The sequence below is a fragment of the Botryllus schlosseri genome, chromosome 5, assembly GCF_051294905.1.
Source record: "Botryllus schlosseri isolate E-star chromosome 5, Bs_hap1, whole genome shotgun sequence".
NCBI classification, from domain to species: domain Eukaryota; kingdom Metazoa; phylum Chordata; class Ascidiacea; order Stolidobranchia; family Styelidae; genus Botryllus; species Botryllus schlosseri.
Window position 1 is genome coordinate 16,386,232 of NC_137240.1, and position 18,696 is coordinate 16,404,927.

At 41.1% G+C, this 18,696-nt stretch overlaps 1 protein-coding gene and 1 long non-coding RNA gene across 3 annotated transcripts in view; one reads left to right on the forward strand and one right to left on the reverse strand.

The window, feature by feature from the left end:
* Nucleotides 1–18,696, reverse strand: part of LOC145439241 (uncharacterized) — a 49,613-nt gene that overhangs the window by 25,782 nt on the left and 5,135 nt on the right. The window contains exons 5-6 of one of the 2 annotated variants that reach the window (XM_080316740.1): nt 8,161–8,201; nt 7,971–8,103 (exon numbers count right to left, since the gene is read on the reverse strand). In XM_080316740.1, coding sequence (XP_080172866.1) covers nt 7,971–8,103; nt 8,161–8,201 — 174 coding nt within the window. Of the gene's footprint in view, nt 1–517; nt 3,258–7,970; nt 8,104–8,160; nt 8,202–18,696 lie in introns of those variants that run through there. The other variant, XM_080316741.1, reaches the window with a different exon arrangement.
* On the forward strand, nt 13,228–14,303 carry LOC145439243 (uncharacterized). The gene is made up of 2 exons (XR_013915125.1): nt 13,228–13,918; nt 13,963–14,303. It is a non-coding gene; the product is annotated as an uncharacterized LOC145439243 (long non-coding RNA).

Here is an 18,696-nt window from a genome sequence, read left to right on the forward strand (position 1 = left end):
GAACAAGTCACTTTATTGTCTTCATCACCCACCACACTAGATAACAAACTTGTCAACCTACTGCAATGGTGCAGTGTAGTCATTTCTGAATCTCTACTGAGGTGATCCATGGATAACCACTCGTCGCACACCCAGATACAGAACCACCCATCGATATAGATCAGTTTCTCGTGTCCCTACTATTCGAACGAGCGGTGCCTGATTGTCAATTTGTCATGATCTCAGCTGCCTTAACAATAATCTGAAATTGTCAAATCACTGAATGAGGGTCCTTGTTCGGACTATGGATGCACAAACGGCAACTTATAATTTATCAAACTCAATATACGACAATTGACTGAGCCCTAAAACTACATCAGCTATACAAAAACATATGCCATGTCGTGAATTAGATAAATTTAATTCGATTTTCGTCTAGTTAGACACAATCGGGCAATGTACAAATTGTACATGCACTGCGCAATGTACCTTGTACAATGTCTGTTGCACACGACTATTTTCTTAAGGCATTGTCTACCTTGTTGGGCAGGGGGGAAACCGATCACCGTATTCAGGGACTTCTGCTTGCTAAGTAAAGATATCGTCCACGTTAGGGTTTCCGCAAGTCTTTGGTCTGACTTGGCGTATGTATCCAATAATTTACGGATAAACCGTTTCGTGTTGCTTTTCCTCGCTTTACGTCTCCACTTGTGTCTGGTACGAGCTATTCCGTTCGAACGTAACATGTTACGTTTATTGATAAGTTAATATAAAAGTATAATATGAAAGTATAATACGGATTCTTTACATCTACAATGTATAAACAGCAGAAAGATCACCCGACCTGGCGTCAATTTATTTTTGTAATTCACAATAGGAAGAGATATACCAAACTGCATCGTGGATATGAGGGGTGGCCAACCTTTTTGCCATTCACGGCCACATTTACCTACTCATGTAGCCTACGGCCGCATTCCGGGGCATTGTCGTAATCAACTAGCTGGGCACCAGATGCCCATGTTAGAGTGTCTATGTCCATTGTCCATTTTTGGTGAACTTCGGACTAATCTAGTTAACCCGATCGAAACGGCACACTCATTAATGATAACTGAGCGTATTTTCACGAACACGCTTTACTTAATCCAAAATTTCCTGGGTTGTTCTGGTCGTAGACAATTACAACTATTACAGATGGATAGCTATTATCAATACGCATACGTCGAGCCATAAATAACATCTTATACTATCGAATAGCCTGTTCAAAATGCAGATTGAATACATAAAAACGTTTTGCGCAAAATACAATTCGCCACGGCGTTCGCGTGAATGTGCGCGCGTGAGATAAACCAGCGCCCGTGACCTAAATCAGCGCATCGCTGAGACATCAAATTCATTTGCAGATCTTTTCTCCTAACATGCGTTGGTTATGCCCATTGCCCATCTATTGGAATACTTATAATCAATAATTAGTCGCACAGAAGATTATTTGAACTGGAAGTAAAAATATTTTACGAAATAACATGCGCGGGTTTTAGCAATGTATTTTCTGTTGCTGTTGAAGATTACGCATATTGAATATTTTTGCTTTTCATACTAATACACCAATACTGCCATGATGTTGTTCAGCGAGCTACAAGATCTCCGCGATTGATATGACAGGAAATTTATGTCCGTAAATGGCTGCACTTCTGGTGAAAATGTTTCACGTCTTTCCCGTAGTAGCCTAGCGAAATGCACCGGCAGATCAAAGCTCCGGTCGCGATTCTGGTATTGAAAGGTATTTTCGTGTCTGCTCGAGATTTCCGTCCACAACGCGCAGGTCATTCAAGAAAATTTGACGACCAGCAAAGCCAATGGCATATATTGCGCCACGCAATAAATTACTTTACAAAAATATGGTTGAATGTCGATTTTCAATTTAGCGGATCGAGGTATGTAGAGTCTGCGGTCACGAACGCACTTCGAAACTGATTGCTGCGATGTGCGTGTTGTACAACAGCAATGTTAGTTTCAACACATGGCACGAACTCGTACAAAGGATGGACAAGCGATTACATATACCGGCGTTGTGAAATGAATCATTGCAACGTCCGCGATACTATGTTATCACCCAAACAATAACACGCGGTAATATATTTGCTGTTGTGATTAGCGAAGATTCGCTGTTGCAGATTACGCATATCGATTGCTGCTTTTCATACTAATACAGAATTACCAACATGATGGTATTCAGTTCAGCGAGCTACAAGATCTCCAAAGCGCAATCGATATGACAGAAAATTTATGTCCGTAAATGGCTTCACTTCTGGTGAAAATGTTTCAGATCTGGCCCATGGTAGAGAACAAAACCTAAATATGGTTGAATGTTCAATGTCCATTGTCAAATTAGCGAATAAATAGGTATGTAGAGTCGGCGGTCGAGTTGTGCACTTCGAAACTGATTGCTGCGATGCGCATGTCGTGATAGCTGGGTTATCAGGATGCCTATTGGTTCAATAGACAGCCCTTGTCTCAAAGCGATTGTCTACATCACCATTGTGGATGAAAGGCTTGCATAATATGACCCGGGGCCTACGATAAGTTATCGTAGGCCCCGTATGACCTAATCTTTCTTCAAATGCCCAGTAAAATAGCAGTGAAACACTGCATTTTATATTGCAGATATGACTACCTGTCAATCCAACCAATATATATTCAGTTCTACTTGTTGTACAAGAGCAAGGTGTGTTTCGATAAAGCACTATCTAGTACTTAGTAACTCGTACGAAGCGATTACATACATCGGCGTCCGGCACTGTGAATTGAATCATTGAATGAGCGTCGTCAATACTACAATAACACGCGGCGCGTGTATGTGCACTGAATGCGAGACGCCTGGCATCAATCGCGCTATAGCCAACTGAAGCCATCGGTATATCAGAGGTCGTTACAGTCGATTGTATTATCGTAAGAACCTCACTCAGGTCATTTTGGAATCCTGATATTGCTGTGAAATCAGTCAGGCGATGATTCTATCCCGAGCACGTCTATGTATGACGTAATCGCAAATTCAAGAAGCAAATTCTCTTTTATTTTCAAAAAGTTGAGAACACTTCTTGGTATAGGGGCATCACCTGTTTCTCTCTCGCTTTGAGAGTAGCTCAGTTGGTTAGGCGGCTGTTTCACGATTACAGCGATATATTGGGTGTCGGTTCAAGTCTCGTGGTTCGGATTTTATGAACATTTTTCTAAATGCATTGAAATTTGGACTCGAGGCCGGCCGTTTCAGTTGAGTTAATGATATAGGCTTGCTATACGCACCGAAATCGTGAGTGGCCACTGGTCATATTATGGGACAGAGTAATGTCGCGCGAAGCGCGAAAAATCTTCAGATTTACCAATGAATTTCGTCATTAATATTAGTGGTTTTACATATTACTATGAAACATATATCCTTTCGCAGCCCGTGGATGTGATCGGGTTTACCGATAGAGTTGATGTAGGGGGAGTTTTCGAAAATTTAGGCCAAGTTAAAAATGATGATGCATCTTCGGGTGGACCAATTGTTATTAGTCACTTTGTTGCATGCTGTTATTTCTTGACCTCCCATCAGGATTGTCGGTATCGTGAGGAGTAGACGACTCTTAGTTGGTATATCTATATGGGGTGCATCATTTTCCTAAGCTGTTCGCATCTGTGATGTGGGGCTGCAATTGAAAATAGTCCTACTATATTAAAATCAAAAATTGAAGTCACATTGAATCGCGCGCAGCGCGAACAGAATTTCAAGACTAATTACAATCTCTTAAGAAATAGCGAGTCACTTCGTAAATTCAAATTGCGTGTCGACGGCCGCCAACACATACTAATCAAATTACGCGTCAACGGCCGCACAGATTTCCTTCTACGGCCGCAGGTTGGTCAGTTGGTCACCCATGCTGTATATGCACTGCGTTCTATTCCATCAATGAAAGAATTATCACTTGATCGCATGGGCTGGGCTGAAAGGTTGGTGACGGAGCAAATATTTCAAGCAAAGCTGTTGCTTTACAATGTCGAAACTACCAAATTTACTTACGATGGAAGTAAGTTGAAAGTAATTAGGGGACTCTATAACGATCGGAGGGAGGGAGGGAGTGTATTGTATATATTCAGTTCAACTTGAAAGACTAATTCGTTCGTGGCGGTTTCGTTATAGCAGGCAGTCGGAACATTAGCGGCTTTCGTTTCCAAACTTCTAATTCCAACATTACAACGTTCCTGCTATTCATCTGACTTCCTCCGAAAAATGATTTTGTCCTTGACCAGTTTCTCGTCATATAAGACTGCCTCTGCATTTTGAACTACACGTTCCAAGCATAGCCTAAATACACCGAGGTCAACCAACTTCAGCCGACAATTTGTTCTATGTCAGGCACAATGAAATTCCACAAATATACGCGATGTTATTCACTGTTATACACTATGACATGAAATCTTTGAATCGACCAATGTCGATCTCATAAATTGAGGCAACTGAAATATTTAATGCATAAATGAAAGAATACGTCGCACGCAAATCGCATGTCATCACGCATAGCTAGTTCCTGCATACTAACTTCGACGCTACGCCTACAGACACACCGATCTGACGACATTAGAACCATGCATCTGCCTGCGAAATCACCCGATTCGTCTTGACTTACACTTCTCATCCTGACTAATCAGCTAATGCGAAGTTGTTTCCTGAACTTTGTCGACCTGTCATACGTCTCGATAAACACACCTTTACGAAGACGAGGCCTGCGCACAATGCTTCACATTGCTACGCAAAACGTGATCGAAGAATGAATCAATTTTATGAAGTTCCGATAAATCAGGTTCGCGAGACTTTTTAAACTCTTATCGCTGTGTGTCAAAGGACTAAATACGCGTACTTGTTAATGCGCCATCATGACATGGTGCCATTTACATAGCTACATGGAACCTAAACAATTGCAACACTGCTAAAAATACTTCCGTCACATTTCGCGACATCATCGATTCCAAGGCTGTCTACATTAGGAATAGGATATCTGAAGAGACGCGAATTTTGGTAATGCGATTCTCCGCATTAATCGGAAACAGGGGCAGTGTATAGCCTTGACTGGTGGGTCACTTTAAAATGAAATCAATGGGATAGTGAGAAATATTCGATTATGATGATAATTACGAATCACGATTGCCCCATTCCCAGTATTCGCACATCCCTACCACTTGGCAGAAGCGTCCCACCTCTCAGTAACCTACGCATCAAAGTTGGTAGGAACATTCGTGTAGCATGTATAATGTATATTGTACAGTACACTCATACTGTTATGAAACAGTGCCATCGACCTTTTTCTACTTTAAACAAAGTTCACTGTTAGACGGATAAATGGTCGTTGCAACCATCAAAGCTGTGGATATGTGGATATAGTCAGGTAGCTTTGGGCCTCAGCAGGGCTCCAACTCCGACTCCGACTCCACACATTTTCAATGGACCGACTCCGACTCCTGAGTCTTTCAAAATACCGACTCCGACTACGACTCCAACCCGACTCCAATAGTATTACCAATTTACTTCGAAAATTATATGCCACAGTGACGGCTAAATTACTATCATATAACCATTAAACATATGCAAACATATGATTAACGATGGCATTCAAAACTGTTTCATTGTGGCACAGATCGAATTATTTACTATGCAGGAAAGATTGCCTTTCTAAATTTCCTTCATTTTTTCATATTCCATCAGTTTTCATAACATGGACTCTCTAATAACCTAATATGTATGAATCATTCGAACACGACATACATCCCATACTGTATAATTAAAATGTAGATAAAACAATCGAAGTGTTGCTTTTATGTATGAGTCAGCAACTAATACAGAGATGCATCTTACTAATTTTCTCATTACACACTGTACTGATTACAAGCACACACACTCTCACTACTGATAAACATTAGTCATAAATGAAATTTAGGAAGCCTAGTCAAATAGGATTAGGACTAGGACTTGCAGTCTTTCTTAATCATTTGTTCGACCCTAGCAGCTAAGCTACACCACAAATATTTTTAATTTGTCAAGTGGGAAGGAGCGTTTGGTAATATTTACATCAATTTACAACCAGACGATATATTTGCCGTGTCACAATATCATGGTACAATTCCCAAAATTGCATCAATTCGTGACTGCATCGCGAAGATGCACATTGCTTCTTTCTTCCTCTATGCAACTGAATTGTATTTTGCAAAGAATGTTCAATACTATTTGTCAGGGGTGGCCAACCTTTTCGGTCAAAGGGTCGCATGAGATTTACGAACAATTGCTCGGGCAACTTGAATGTTGATAACATTTTTTAGTCGCCCGATAGGAACGAACCGAGTTCGGTAACATTGGAACAAGACTGATATGACCACATTTTAAAATTGATAAGAATTATGTCATGAACACGCAGTGTGCAACTGTACAGAGTGCAGTCATGCCCTGGTCGCGTGAAGCACGAAATTTTTTCAAAGGTAATGAATGAATTCGATCAATAAATATATTACTTGCACATATTGGGGGTCGCCTCTGTATAGCAATGGGCTCATTTGGCTAGGACAGGATTATTGGGCGTTTTAGACATAGCAATATCAACGGTTTCGGTGAACATGGCTATGTCATTTGGCGCAAATGTTTGATCGCCGACGATCTTGCTTCGAGCGCACAAGCGAAGTCCCGTGTTGGACGACACGTTATCTCCTAATGAGTATAGTTGGACTCAATTCTGTTAATTACGCGTATTTATAATTTCTAGGAGGATTTCCAATACTAAATGCAAGATATGTGACAATAAATCATGCGAAGTGCTAAGAACAATTTCTAGTTTAATAAATCTGCTACGGAATATTCTACTTTATGGTCAGATACGACGACTACGCTGAATATGGCTGGCCCCTGGTTACACCAATGCGTCGAGGCTGATGTTTTAGCCATCAGCAAATTTCGCGATCAGGCTAATCAAATTTTGGTTGGCGGTGCAATTTTACATATTGTTATATCGAATTTCGAGAATTATCTCGCAGGCCACACAAAACCTTCTCGCAGGCCACATTTGGCCTTCGGGGCACGGTCTGGCCGCCCCTGATCTGTATCGTTACTAATAACAGTGATTGATAGTACATAAAAATCCTATTATAGTTATTATTAGTAATTTCAAAGATATCTTTGAAAAGAAATTGTTTACATGATAATTAAGTTGGAGTCGGAGTCGGAGTCGAAGTCGGGGTCATTTTCACTAACTCCGACTCTGACTCCAGTCAGTATTTTTTACACGACTCCGACTCCGACTCCATCAAGCGAAAATTAGCCAAACTCCGACTCCGACTCCACCGACTCCACAGCCCTGCCTTAGATTACTTGAGTTGTAAGAGACTACGATAAATTGAATACAAACTGAACGGGGAACAAGTCGAGGGAGGGAAAGAGCTAAGCTCTATCGGTAAATTTGATTACGTGAGCAGATGGAATAAAAATTGATACCAATATACATGCAATTCCCGATCATATTGACTGATTCAATCATAAATTATTGAAAATTTCCGCGCTTCGAGCGCTTAGGCGAAACAAGCCGTGTCACTAAACAGCACAACAAATCTCGGTGATAAGTCGCGACAAAAACAAGCAAACTGATGGGGGATCTGGGGGGGTAAAGTCCCCCATAAGTTCGGTTTATCACCTTATAGGGGCCCAAGACCAAGGTTTTTTTGGGGGGGTGTGGCTGACGAAGTGCTGTTTCGGTCCTGATCTCACCACGACAGCATTTGAATAAAAATTTTACGCAGCACAAAACATGTGTGTTAAGACTAGAGTAAATATTCAGATTGCAATTCGACCTTCGATTGCAAGGTACGAAAGTCCGGTGCAAGATAAACACGATGCTGTTATTTTCGGACCAAAAACAAAAACAGCCCACGCGATTGTGTTGATATGAATCCATGTATATATTGACAAAACAACTCACTCTGCTTATCGCTGACAATCGGAAATCCATCGGATGTTTTCGTGAGCGAGAAGAATATGTCGTTGGTGGCTTTTCGCAGATGCTCTTGGTTACTGGGACTATTTGACGGGAATACTGAAAACCTTTTCATTACCTGCGAAAAAGGGTTAGTTATTTGTTACGTTACTGCGTAACGCATATCATCTTATACCATATATTCGTAATCCGATGAGGTTTTCTCCCATCCTCGGGCTGCAAAATAGGAAAACGGGGTAAGATCATAATCAATATCGATTGGATCAAAATATAACAGCAGATTCCAACAATGTAAAGCTTGAATGCGTATCTGGTAACTTCAATTCACTACACCAAATGCAATAGTGGCCGGATTGCACTTCTGGATGCAATATATGCAGCCATCTCAACCTATTTCAATGATCTATGTTTTCTTTTCTACGGTCGTCATTGCGAAACTTTATAACATATAGCTCAACTCAAATAGTTGAATCATCAACATATCAGCTGTTTCCAGTGGCGGCTCGTCCTATAGGGCAACTGGGGCATTGCCCCACCTAAAATTCTGTTCAATAACAATTTAACCATTTATAGACGCACAGCGCTCAATATATATCGAGATCACAGCGAAACCCGCGTTCTTCTTGTGCTTTCGCTTGCAAATGCCCATACATAGCGAAGTCTCCGCGAAAATCGAATTATCTTCTGTGTTTTCGCTTTGTGAATGCCTATCCGGGGCTTGCCCCGGTAGCGCTCATAACAAGCTTTCACTATCTATTCTCTCAAAGCTGCGCACAATTAAGAAACGTTGCTTTACTCTCTCCTATTCGTAAAATGGCCGAGCAACCGGGGCAAATATGCTTGCTCGCCCCTAAGGTGTGATGTAACAATCGTATCTATATCTGAACTCGGATACCGTGATATGCGTTGAGTCGACCGTTGCTGGTACAGGTCGATTTTGATGGTGTTTCACACCATGATAATTCTTGAAACTGGGTATGTCATGTCGTGATGGTGGTATTTAACACTGTCCTAAGTTTCAGGGTTTCTACTCAAAGTTTAGGGTAGTAATTCCGTTTCCAAAGTCGAGTGTGTGCTGATCGGTCATGTATCGCAAACATATTTCACGCAAAGCCGGTATTGGTCTCCATTGATTTTAACGATGCTCCTTAGCTAGATCCGTCATGAACTTTTACATGGTATGTCTTGATTTTAGTATCGAACGCTGTGCCAAGTCTCAAGGTTGACACTCAATGATTAGGGCAGCAATTTCGTTATTAAGTTCGAGTATGGTAGAGATGTGCGCTGATCTGACACTTAGCCTACCTAACGCATTGCGGATTTCACGCAAAAGCCGGTGTATCTGTGTTCTATACTGAGATAGGTGATGAGATGATGATATCATGAAACAGTTTACTAACATCCTCGGTTTGCATTCAAATATTTAGTTTTATTTTATATTCTCCAATGTCAATTTCACCGTGGAATGGTGGCCTTCGGGCCATTTGCTCACAATTACAACCCCTGTCAAGCGCGATAGCTGTTTCGTTTTCGATGGCGGCTAACAGCTGATCGCTTGATCAGCCGATTCCTCAGTAAATATTACGCAAAATTCGGCGTTGATGTGTTCGTATTAATTTTGACAGTGTACCATACCGAAAACGGTCATGAGGCTATACTTCTCGATGATTTCATGTAACAGTGTACCAAGTTTTCGGCTTTCATCCACGTATTTATTCGGTAATATATTTTCCGAAGGCGATTTTGCAGCAGACATATAGACACTATAGACCGTAAGCCGTATGTGTCGTGTGACAGTCTCCAGCCTCAAGGCCAGAATCTCCCAAGCTGTACCGGGACCGAATTTCCGAGGCTGCTATCCGTAGTTCTTCAGAATGATGTTTTGGATTCAATATGACATTTCCTTGTCCAATCTATGAGATAACAATTGCGTATGTGTCCGAACTCGTTGATCTTTCCAGTTAGGCATACGCAATCTCTCGATTTATAGTCATTTCCATTTCTGCAGATAAGTAGTCAGGTCAAGTGCGAACATGAATCGTGTTGAATCTTTGCTCCGTACGCCGTTTAGCCAGCTGCCTTTAGAGCAAAAATTAGAGGTAAAGCGACTAGGTCCGTATCAGCCTAGAAATTGCCCATTGATCCAATCGTACGCCGGAGGAAAGCGCACTCGTGCCTTTTCTTCAGCGCATTTCGATAAAAATGAATGGCTTACTTATGGCGAGGATAAAAACGCCCTGTTTTGCTTTTACTGTCTTTTATTCGACAGTGCCGGTACCGGAAGCAGTGGCTCTTGTTGGAACAAAATTGGTTATCGCGATCTGAAGCATTTGTCAGAGCGTCTGAAAACGCACCAAAAATCCCAAGTGCACATGGCTAGTGCAGTTAAATATAAATTGTTTGGCAGAGTAAATGTCATGTCGCAGCTCAATGAAAGTTATCGCGTATCAGTCTGCAAGCACAATGAGCTTGTAGATAAGAATAGGCATGTTCTCTCTCGGGTGATTGATGCCATTAAATTTATAGGAGTTCATGAATTGCCCCTTCGAGGCCACGATGAGAAGGAATGCTCTCTCAATAGGGGGGTATTTTTGGATCTAATTAAATACACGGCTTCCATTGATAGCATTTTGCGCGAACATCTCGACACCGCGACAGTAGCTAAGGGTACCTCAAAGACTATTCAAAATGATGTGCTTGATTCGATATATCACATCTATCTACAGCATTTGTTTACCGAGATTGTTGACGCTGAATTTCTATCTATTCAGTCTGACGAAACAGCTGACATTACGTGTTTGTCACAACTAGTCGTGATTTTTCGGTTCACGAAATTTGGTATGCCAGTCGAACGATTCCACAGCTTTGTGGCTGTTGACGATCGCACTGCTGTCGGAATTTCTTACGTATTAAAAAAAACATTACAGCCCTATTCAGTTGAGTCGAAACTTATTGCGCAAACCTACGACGGCGCAGCAGTCATGAGCGGATCGCGACATAGCGTACAAGTTTTAATGAAAGAAGTTTACCCGCATGCGCATTTTTTGCATTGCTACGCGCATCAGCTCAATCTTCCATGGATAACAGCTGGCTTTTTATAATGTTTTACGTTTATGGGTGCCACCGCTTTGATTGCCTATCCCCTGGTCGTAACGCATCAGGATCGTGTACCAAACACTTTCGGACGAGGGCAAATCGATTTGACTCGCTTTCGGGACGAGAATCCATATACAAATCGGGTCGGAGGCGCTGCAGCACTTTACAGAATTGCTGAGCATGGAACGATTAAAACACCACAAGGTGTCATGCGAATGCTCTTTGTAGGTAGTTGGTCTGTGTATTTTTGGTATAGTCTTACTCGGCGCTTGCGTAATCTCTACCACGAAATCATAACGCATGCTACTAAGGATAACCTGATGATTGATTCGTGGCATGGGAACGATTCTTAGTTCGCGTACATTTTGTAAAATAATCATTTGAATAAAAAACAATGAATAAAACATTTGTTACCGCACTTCAAGTCACGCCACCGGCAAACCTCTCGCGGCACCTACGTTAAAAATCATTGTTTACGGGAAATTCATGTGGCCATCATGAACGTTGAAAAACGCTACTGTGACGTCATATTGATAACAAGTCGCTTGCGGCCCTTGCCCCACCACCCGATATTGTCACGAGCCGCCACTGGCTGTTTCAGTAATGTGTGTGGGATCACGTTGAACGAATATTGAAGTAACTGAGTTGGAGTGTAACCTGGCGTGGCGTAAAAATGACAAAGGCTCGTCGACATTTGTCCTTTCATCTTCAGACAAAAAAGGAAACTAAGATCTCCATTGTGGTGGCCAACAAGCGTGTTCTAAAACAGATATTCCGGGAAACTTAACCGTTTGGCGGTAGCTATACCGCGAATCATGCGACACTGCTATTGTTTGCATGAGGACATGGTAAACCGAACCTGACGGGATGTGAAACTTTGTAATAATGTTGTATAAACAATATCGGGTGTATTTTGTTGGATGCACTCGCATTCTCTCTAAACTGATTCGTGGTTCAACCATATTTCAATTAATGTAGCATATATTTTACGATGTACTGAATCTCTGTCACAGTTTTATGAGAGTGAGCGCAGGGAATCGATCACACTTCAAAATGACCCCTGTATGATCCGGCTTAACAGTATATCTGTTTGTCCTTGAATAGACGTGGAAGACGAAGTCAGGGGATAATTTTGAACTCATTTGGTACAATTTTGTGCCGTGCAGCTGTGCAAAATGCAGTGTCCACTTCATGAATGCATTGTTGTTTTCAAGCTAACTGAAACGCGGAGTGAAACCAGCAATATAAATTACTATCAGATGTGGTAGAAGAAGTCACTGTTTCTACTCTCAAGTACACATATAAGTAACGCGTTAAATATCTAAGCAATTACAAGTATAGAAATAGCCATTTCGAAGGCAGTCAAAACTACTTCAAGTGCAATTGGAAAATGAAATGTCTGAAACGCAGACTCAAGTAATCACCTTAGATTGATATCACAAAATGTATCTTCTCGACCAACGCAAAATTAATAATGACAATACACACAGGTAGAATATTCAAAAATACATCCAGGGGCGCTATATTTGTATGGCTATATATTTGATTGATGAACGCGATGCAAACGTACCATAAACTAAAGGATATTTTTCAAAATCCAAATTGTATAAGGTAAGCGCTTTTGCCTAAAAACTGTTCCAGCAGAAGTGGAAATAGACCAAGAGCATATCTAGTTTATTCACTCAGGTACTCCAAGTAGTAAAAAACCTATTTGAGTATTCCGAAAAAGTACTTCGTTACTGACCATCTCTGGCGGCGGTGACTGCCATAGCCCGAAAGATACAAGTGATCATGTTCAATGATCATGCACAAATCACAATGCAGTCTCACGGTATTAGTGTTCAGAGTATGAGCGAGAATTGTCCGCAGCATAAAACAGCATAAGGTGACCTGTGTACTATATACACGGCGTGCAGGCAAGTGGGCTTTTATCGACTTTGTCGGAAAGGCCGGAAAACAAGTAAATCCGATACAGCTGTTGCGAATGTAAATTGACCTAATTCTTATTATTATGCATGCAGGAATATGCATAATCCCGAACAATAACGAATGACATCATCGGTATACTCTAAAGGTGAGTTACGGTGCGATAGGATACATCTTACTGTGAGGTACGCTACGATAGAAGCACATATAGAAGGGATTATTCAGTACCCATCTAATTTACATGCAAGAGGAATCCTCGTTCGAATGAAGTGCACGGAGGCGGCGTTATAACAACAGCAGATACGGATATGGAATTACTTCCACGCTAAAAGCAGTGAGCGGATTCATATCATTTCCACGCACATGCGGAGATCAAAACAACACAGCCAAATGAACTCGCAACAATCCGTGACCCCGTCGGCAGGCGCGAAAATAAGTGTTAAGTGCAACCGGCACATTAGCATATTATACCGTGGAAGTCTATTGATTCAGATTTATGGTGATTTCCGAAGTCGCTGCTAGGCTCCGACAATGCGTCTGCGGAAAATTGCCTATGATATGTGTAATTGGAAAAGGTGCGAAGCGTGCGTTTCGTATGATTCTGCTGCGAAGTTGCGGTGGTGGGTTTCCAACTTGACGCCGCGTGTTGATGAAACACAGATGATCGCCGCCCATTTAACGAATCTTCAGAAAGTTGCCAGAATGTGATCATGATAATCATATTCATGTAAACTTGTGGTGTATCCTGATTTCTTACCGCGATTCCGCAGTGTCTTGTATCCATACGAACAAACGAGGATGGAAAAATCAAATTGGAAGAAAAGCCAACAACTGTGATCGTGATCACATTGTCATGTCATTGGGATGAGGATACAATGGTCAAAATCCATAACTAGGTAAAACAAAGGCGTGTTTCTAAGTCAAAGCAATGCACGGAAAACAATTCATGATCTAGCCACACTAACTATTGCTACATGGCACCAATTATTAACATACATAGGATCGGAGCTGCAATTACCGGACCACGACTGACCTATCGATCTCGCCTTCCATGACATGCCACCCCAACTCTTGCTGATTGCTTTTTTCTATACTATCTTCTTTACTTTTCATTCAGTGTGCATGTGCAATGTGCATGCCTCCTCTTTACATCGCCTAGGCCAAGGTGGGTGTCTGATTCCATAGACTACTCCAAGTCGCTTCGACATCTTCCTATCTTTTCATTGTATCGCATTTTGTGGTGTATTAAACTGATAAAAATTGCTAATAAACCAATGATGATGATGATGAATTTACGTGACGTGTTTTGCCTGATTCGTTCTGATTTAGTATAGCGTATATTCGTCCGTGAAATAATTATTCATCGTTCTGCAAGACCAGAATACCGAAGATGAAATATAATGCCAATCTACTACAACATGGCGAAACAACTCCAGTAAAATGTCATAAAATTTCGTTCAATCATATTGACGGATTTGAACAGAATTGTAGGTTTTCAGGCTCTCGGGTGATATAAACAGGTAAACGGAAATCTTTGCCTATACTTTCTGGTAGTGAAGTGACGTCGTATCGTTCAAAACAAGTCATCATAATTAACGCTATACCTTCCACCCAATTCATTGCATCAAAATGCATCAAAAGCACGACAGATATTGTTGTACAATCGCGCTGAACGGAATTACTGCCTTATAGGAAATATTTTCCTCAACTCGTGTCAAGACTTGTATGTTCGTCAAGTTGTTTTCGCCGCAGACTAAGGTACTATTCATAAGCACATTGGCGTGAGATATTACACGAAAATTATGAATGAGTTTAGTTTCACTGATGAGGCTGTTTTCTTCAAACTGGCAGTTGCCCGACGCCTAAATCGATTGATGGGATGACTCGCATCCTATGTCTTTATAGAGAATTTCAAAACGCGAAAGACGGCCATATTAAGGTACAGGTCAAACGCACAACTGGCGTAAGCAGAGTTGTAATGACTCGACTTGAGTCACGTTTTTTTAGTGACTCGACCTGACTCGAGTCTTTTTTAAATGCGTAAATTACTCGACTCGACTCGAGTCAATTTGTGTATTGACTCGACTTGTACTCAAGCCATTGTGCATGACTCGAACCATGTCGTATGACTCGAGACTAGGATGCCCAAGACAGACTTCATTGTAACTTCGTAGAATAGTAAAGTCACCACATTATTGTATTTCATCTATCAGTCCTGATACTTGGAAAATAGGGCCAGAAACCGTTAGGACTGAGGAAAATTACGATGTTATGAATACGACCCATTCTATATTACTCGAGAAGAGTTGCAAAAAGTGGGCTGGGAACCCGATTGAACTCAAAACCGAACAGTGTACACAATGACTTGGACTCGGACTCGACCCACTACTCACTGACTTGGAGTCGGACTTGACTCGGTGGTGAATTGAAAATGACTCGACTTGACTCGAGAGTCGAAACTATAAAAGTGACATTGACTTTTGACTCAGAACCTTGTGACTGTGTTAGAACTCTGAGGTTGTAACGAAGTCACAAGGTTCCGAGTCACAAGTCAATCTCACTTTTATGGTTTTGATTCGAGTCAAGTCGGGTCATTTTCAATTCACCACCTAGTCAAAGCCGAGTCCAAGTCACGGAGTCGGGTGTCGACGCAGAGGCATAGTATTTTGACGCGAGTCCAAGTCATTGTGTACACTGTTCAGTTCCTAGTTAATGTCATGTGAATACCACTTTTTACAACTCTGCTCGGTGATATCGAATGCTTCGCATTCATAACATACTAATTTTTCTTACTTTTAACAGTGTCTGGTAACATTCTCAAGTACCAGTACTGATAGATGAAATAATAATACTGTGATAACTTTGCTATTCTTCGAAATTACAATGCAATGTCTGTCTTGGTAGACCCAGTCATATGACTTGGTCCGAGTCATCCGCAATGACTCGAGTACAAGTCGAGTCAATATACACAAATTCACTCGAGTCGAGACAAGACATTTTTTCGTTTTTAAGAAAATGACTCTCGAGTCAAGCCGAGTAACCAGAAAATCGCGACTCAAGTCATTACAAACCAATTTGGCATAATTTTTACGATTTCAGAATGTACCAAATTTCCTATTTTGAAATATTGAGGACTGGTTAACACTCAACATGATGTAAACACTAACGTGGTAATGAATATTAATACTGTCATTGTTAGACGTTTAGATGACGATTGGTGCGAGCCATACACGAATATGCCATGTTCAATTTGTTCGTGTATAGCCAAGTTATACCGTACACGTACATGCTTTCTGTACTTCTGAGAAACCTTGCTTTTATCGGTATCGATGAGCCAGAGACGCATCAAGACACGAATTTCGGAAGAAACAAAATGTTTCTTTCCTGACAACAAATGCAACACGTTTCTGAGATATGCCTAGAGGCAGTCAGCAACGAAGTGCTTTTACTTAATTTTGGAGTACTCAAGTAGGTCTTGCTTACTCGATTGGTTATGTTTTCATGCAACCTCTACTTCTACTTGACATTTTAAGGCAAGTCTACTCACTTTTTAGATTTTGTATTTGTAAAGTAGAAAATAGTTTTTGATATGTTTGTGTCACTTTTACGAGTCAAATCGTCATCTGGCGGTTATCTCAGTGATCGAACATATTTTCGTAAATTACACCTATTGCTATCGTCATCAGTCGTATTACGACGGTCAAGAAAATGCACCATACAAAAAGTCAGTTCCAATAAACTGCTAAAGTAACGCGACTCGTCGACGAGCTCGCAATTTAGTGGGCATTCATTGCGTTACTCTTCAAGCAGCAACGCTGACTACTTTGACACAGCTGGATATGCAGTATGTACAAGTGCTGAAATATAAAATGTAGGGGAGATGTGGTACCGATGGATCAAAAATCGGAAAATGATCGCTGACCCTGAAATGTTCAGCCGAAAACAGCAGATCTTTTGCTGGCTCAGCACTTTGATACAAGCTCTACCTATCGCGCACATATACATGAATATCCGTCTTCTCAAAAAATATTATTGGACGTTCAAAATTTGTTGCTCGAACGTGTCATCGGTCCCCACCCGGTGGGTCCAATGACACACGACCCGGGGACCAATGACACATATACCCCAAAAAACTCAAATGTGACTACTTTTCTTTCTCAGTATTATAATCTAAGCTACAGCAAGCCAAAGAAGAATATTTGGTCGCAACTGTCAAAAAATATAATAAATATTAACTCAAATGTTGTCATAAAATCACGTTTCGATTTAGGCTCGGACTTATAAATTTGAGGGTACCTACCTATTGCATAAAAATAGACAGCGTGACTTCCAAATACCTCGTTATAGCGATAAAACATCACATGCAATTATTACATAAAGATTTTCTATACATAGGCATGTTTCATTTATTTCGTGATTAGTATGCTTGATTATTTTGCTTGATTTGGCTATTGTATCATCGGTCCCCACCCTACGAATTTTATACATAAATCGAAAAAAAGTCCACTCAAGGAAAGTACTGAAAAAAATAATAGGTGCCATTACATAGCCTGATACAAGCCCTACACTTCACAATAAAAATGATTGCTGGTTTGTTCGTGTTGAAGGTTACAAAGAAAAATGTATATGTCGATCTAAATTTAGTTCACACCCCCTAAAACAAAAATCATCTGTGAGAGACCCCATTGCTCGCGCACGTCGAATTTTTTTGTATGTGTGGAAAGATTTTGCCAGCATGCAATTGTAGACAAGTTCACGGAGTGCAATCATGGAATTATCATGGAGAATTTTCAAAGTATTTTCGGTCCCAGTGATCCATCGGTACCACATCTCCCCTATTAAATGCGTTCAAAGCGTCTGATGACCTCCCTCCACGGGCGTTCAATCCATGCAATATTGAAATATACATCGATCTTACAAATAAGGCTAATTTCCCCCATAAATGACGCATTTAAAGAATATCGCCACTGATTAATGTTTATTTTGAACTCGTTACAAAGATATCGGATATCGAGTAGCGCTATCTGAGAATCGGAACAAGATTGCATTCCACACGACGGGATCACCGCAATCACTCGCTGCATATTATGAATAAATAATGATATCGGATATGCCAGGAAATGGATTGTCAGATATATTATCCAAAACAAATATGTGGCACGATAAAAGACAGTTGGCAAGTGACCAAAGTTCGTTACCACGAAAGCGGCCGCAAGTCTGCTTTCTGCTGCCAAAGCACCGAAACTTGGCGTCCGTCGCAACAAGAAAGCGGTGGCGATGTCTCTGCCGCTTACACCATGAATGGGCTGCTAGTCGTGCCGTATAGAGGAAGGAAGCTATAATGGCGAGCTAACATGAAATAGGGCCTCCTTGGATGTGCTTTCAAACATTTTGCTACTACAACGAAAACAAACTCTCCTGAGGTGATAAACATGTTGGCAAGACTGCAAATGCTCTCGAGTTGAGACCGTACGGGAATCGCAAGATGCAACAATATTTATCGGCTGCCGCCAATCACTACACTTACGCAACCAAACAACCCAGGAAAATAATACAGCGTACTGCATAACAATCAATATCAATGCAGATACAAAACATATAGCGCAATTGCGGCTTTCTAGAAAAACAAGGTCTTACAGAGGATTCCATTTTGACTGATGTTGCAGGTTGCAATATCGGTAATGTAGTG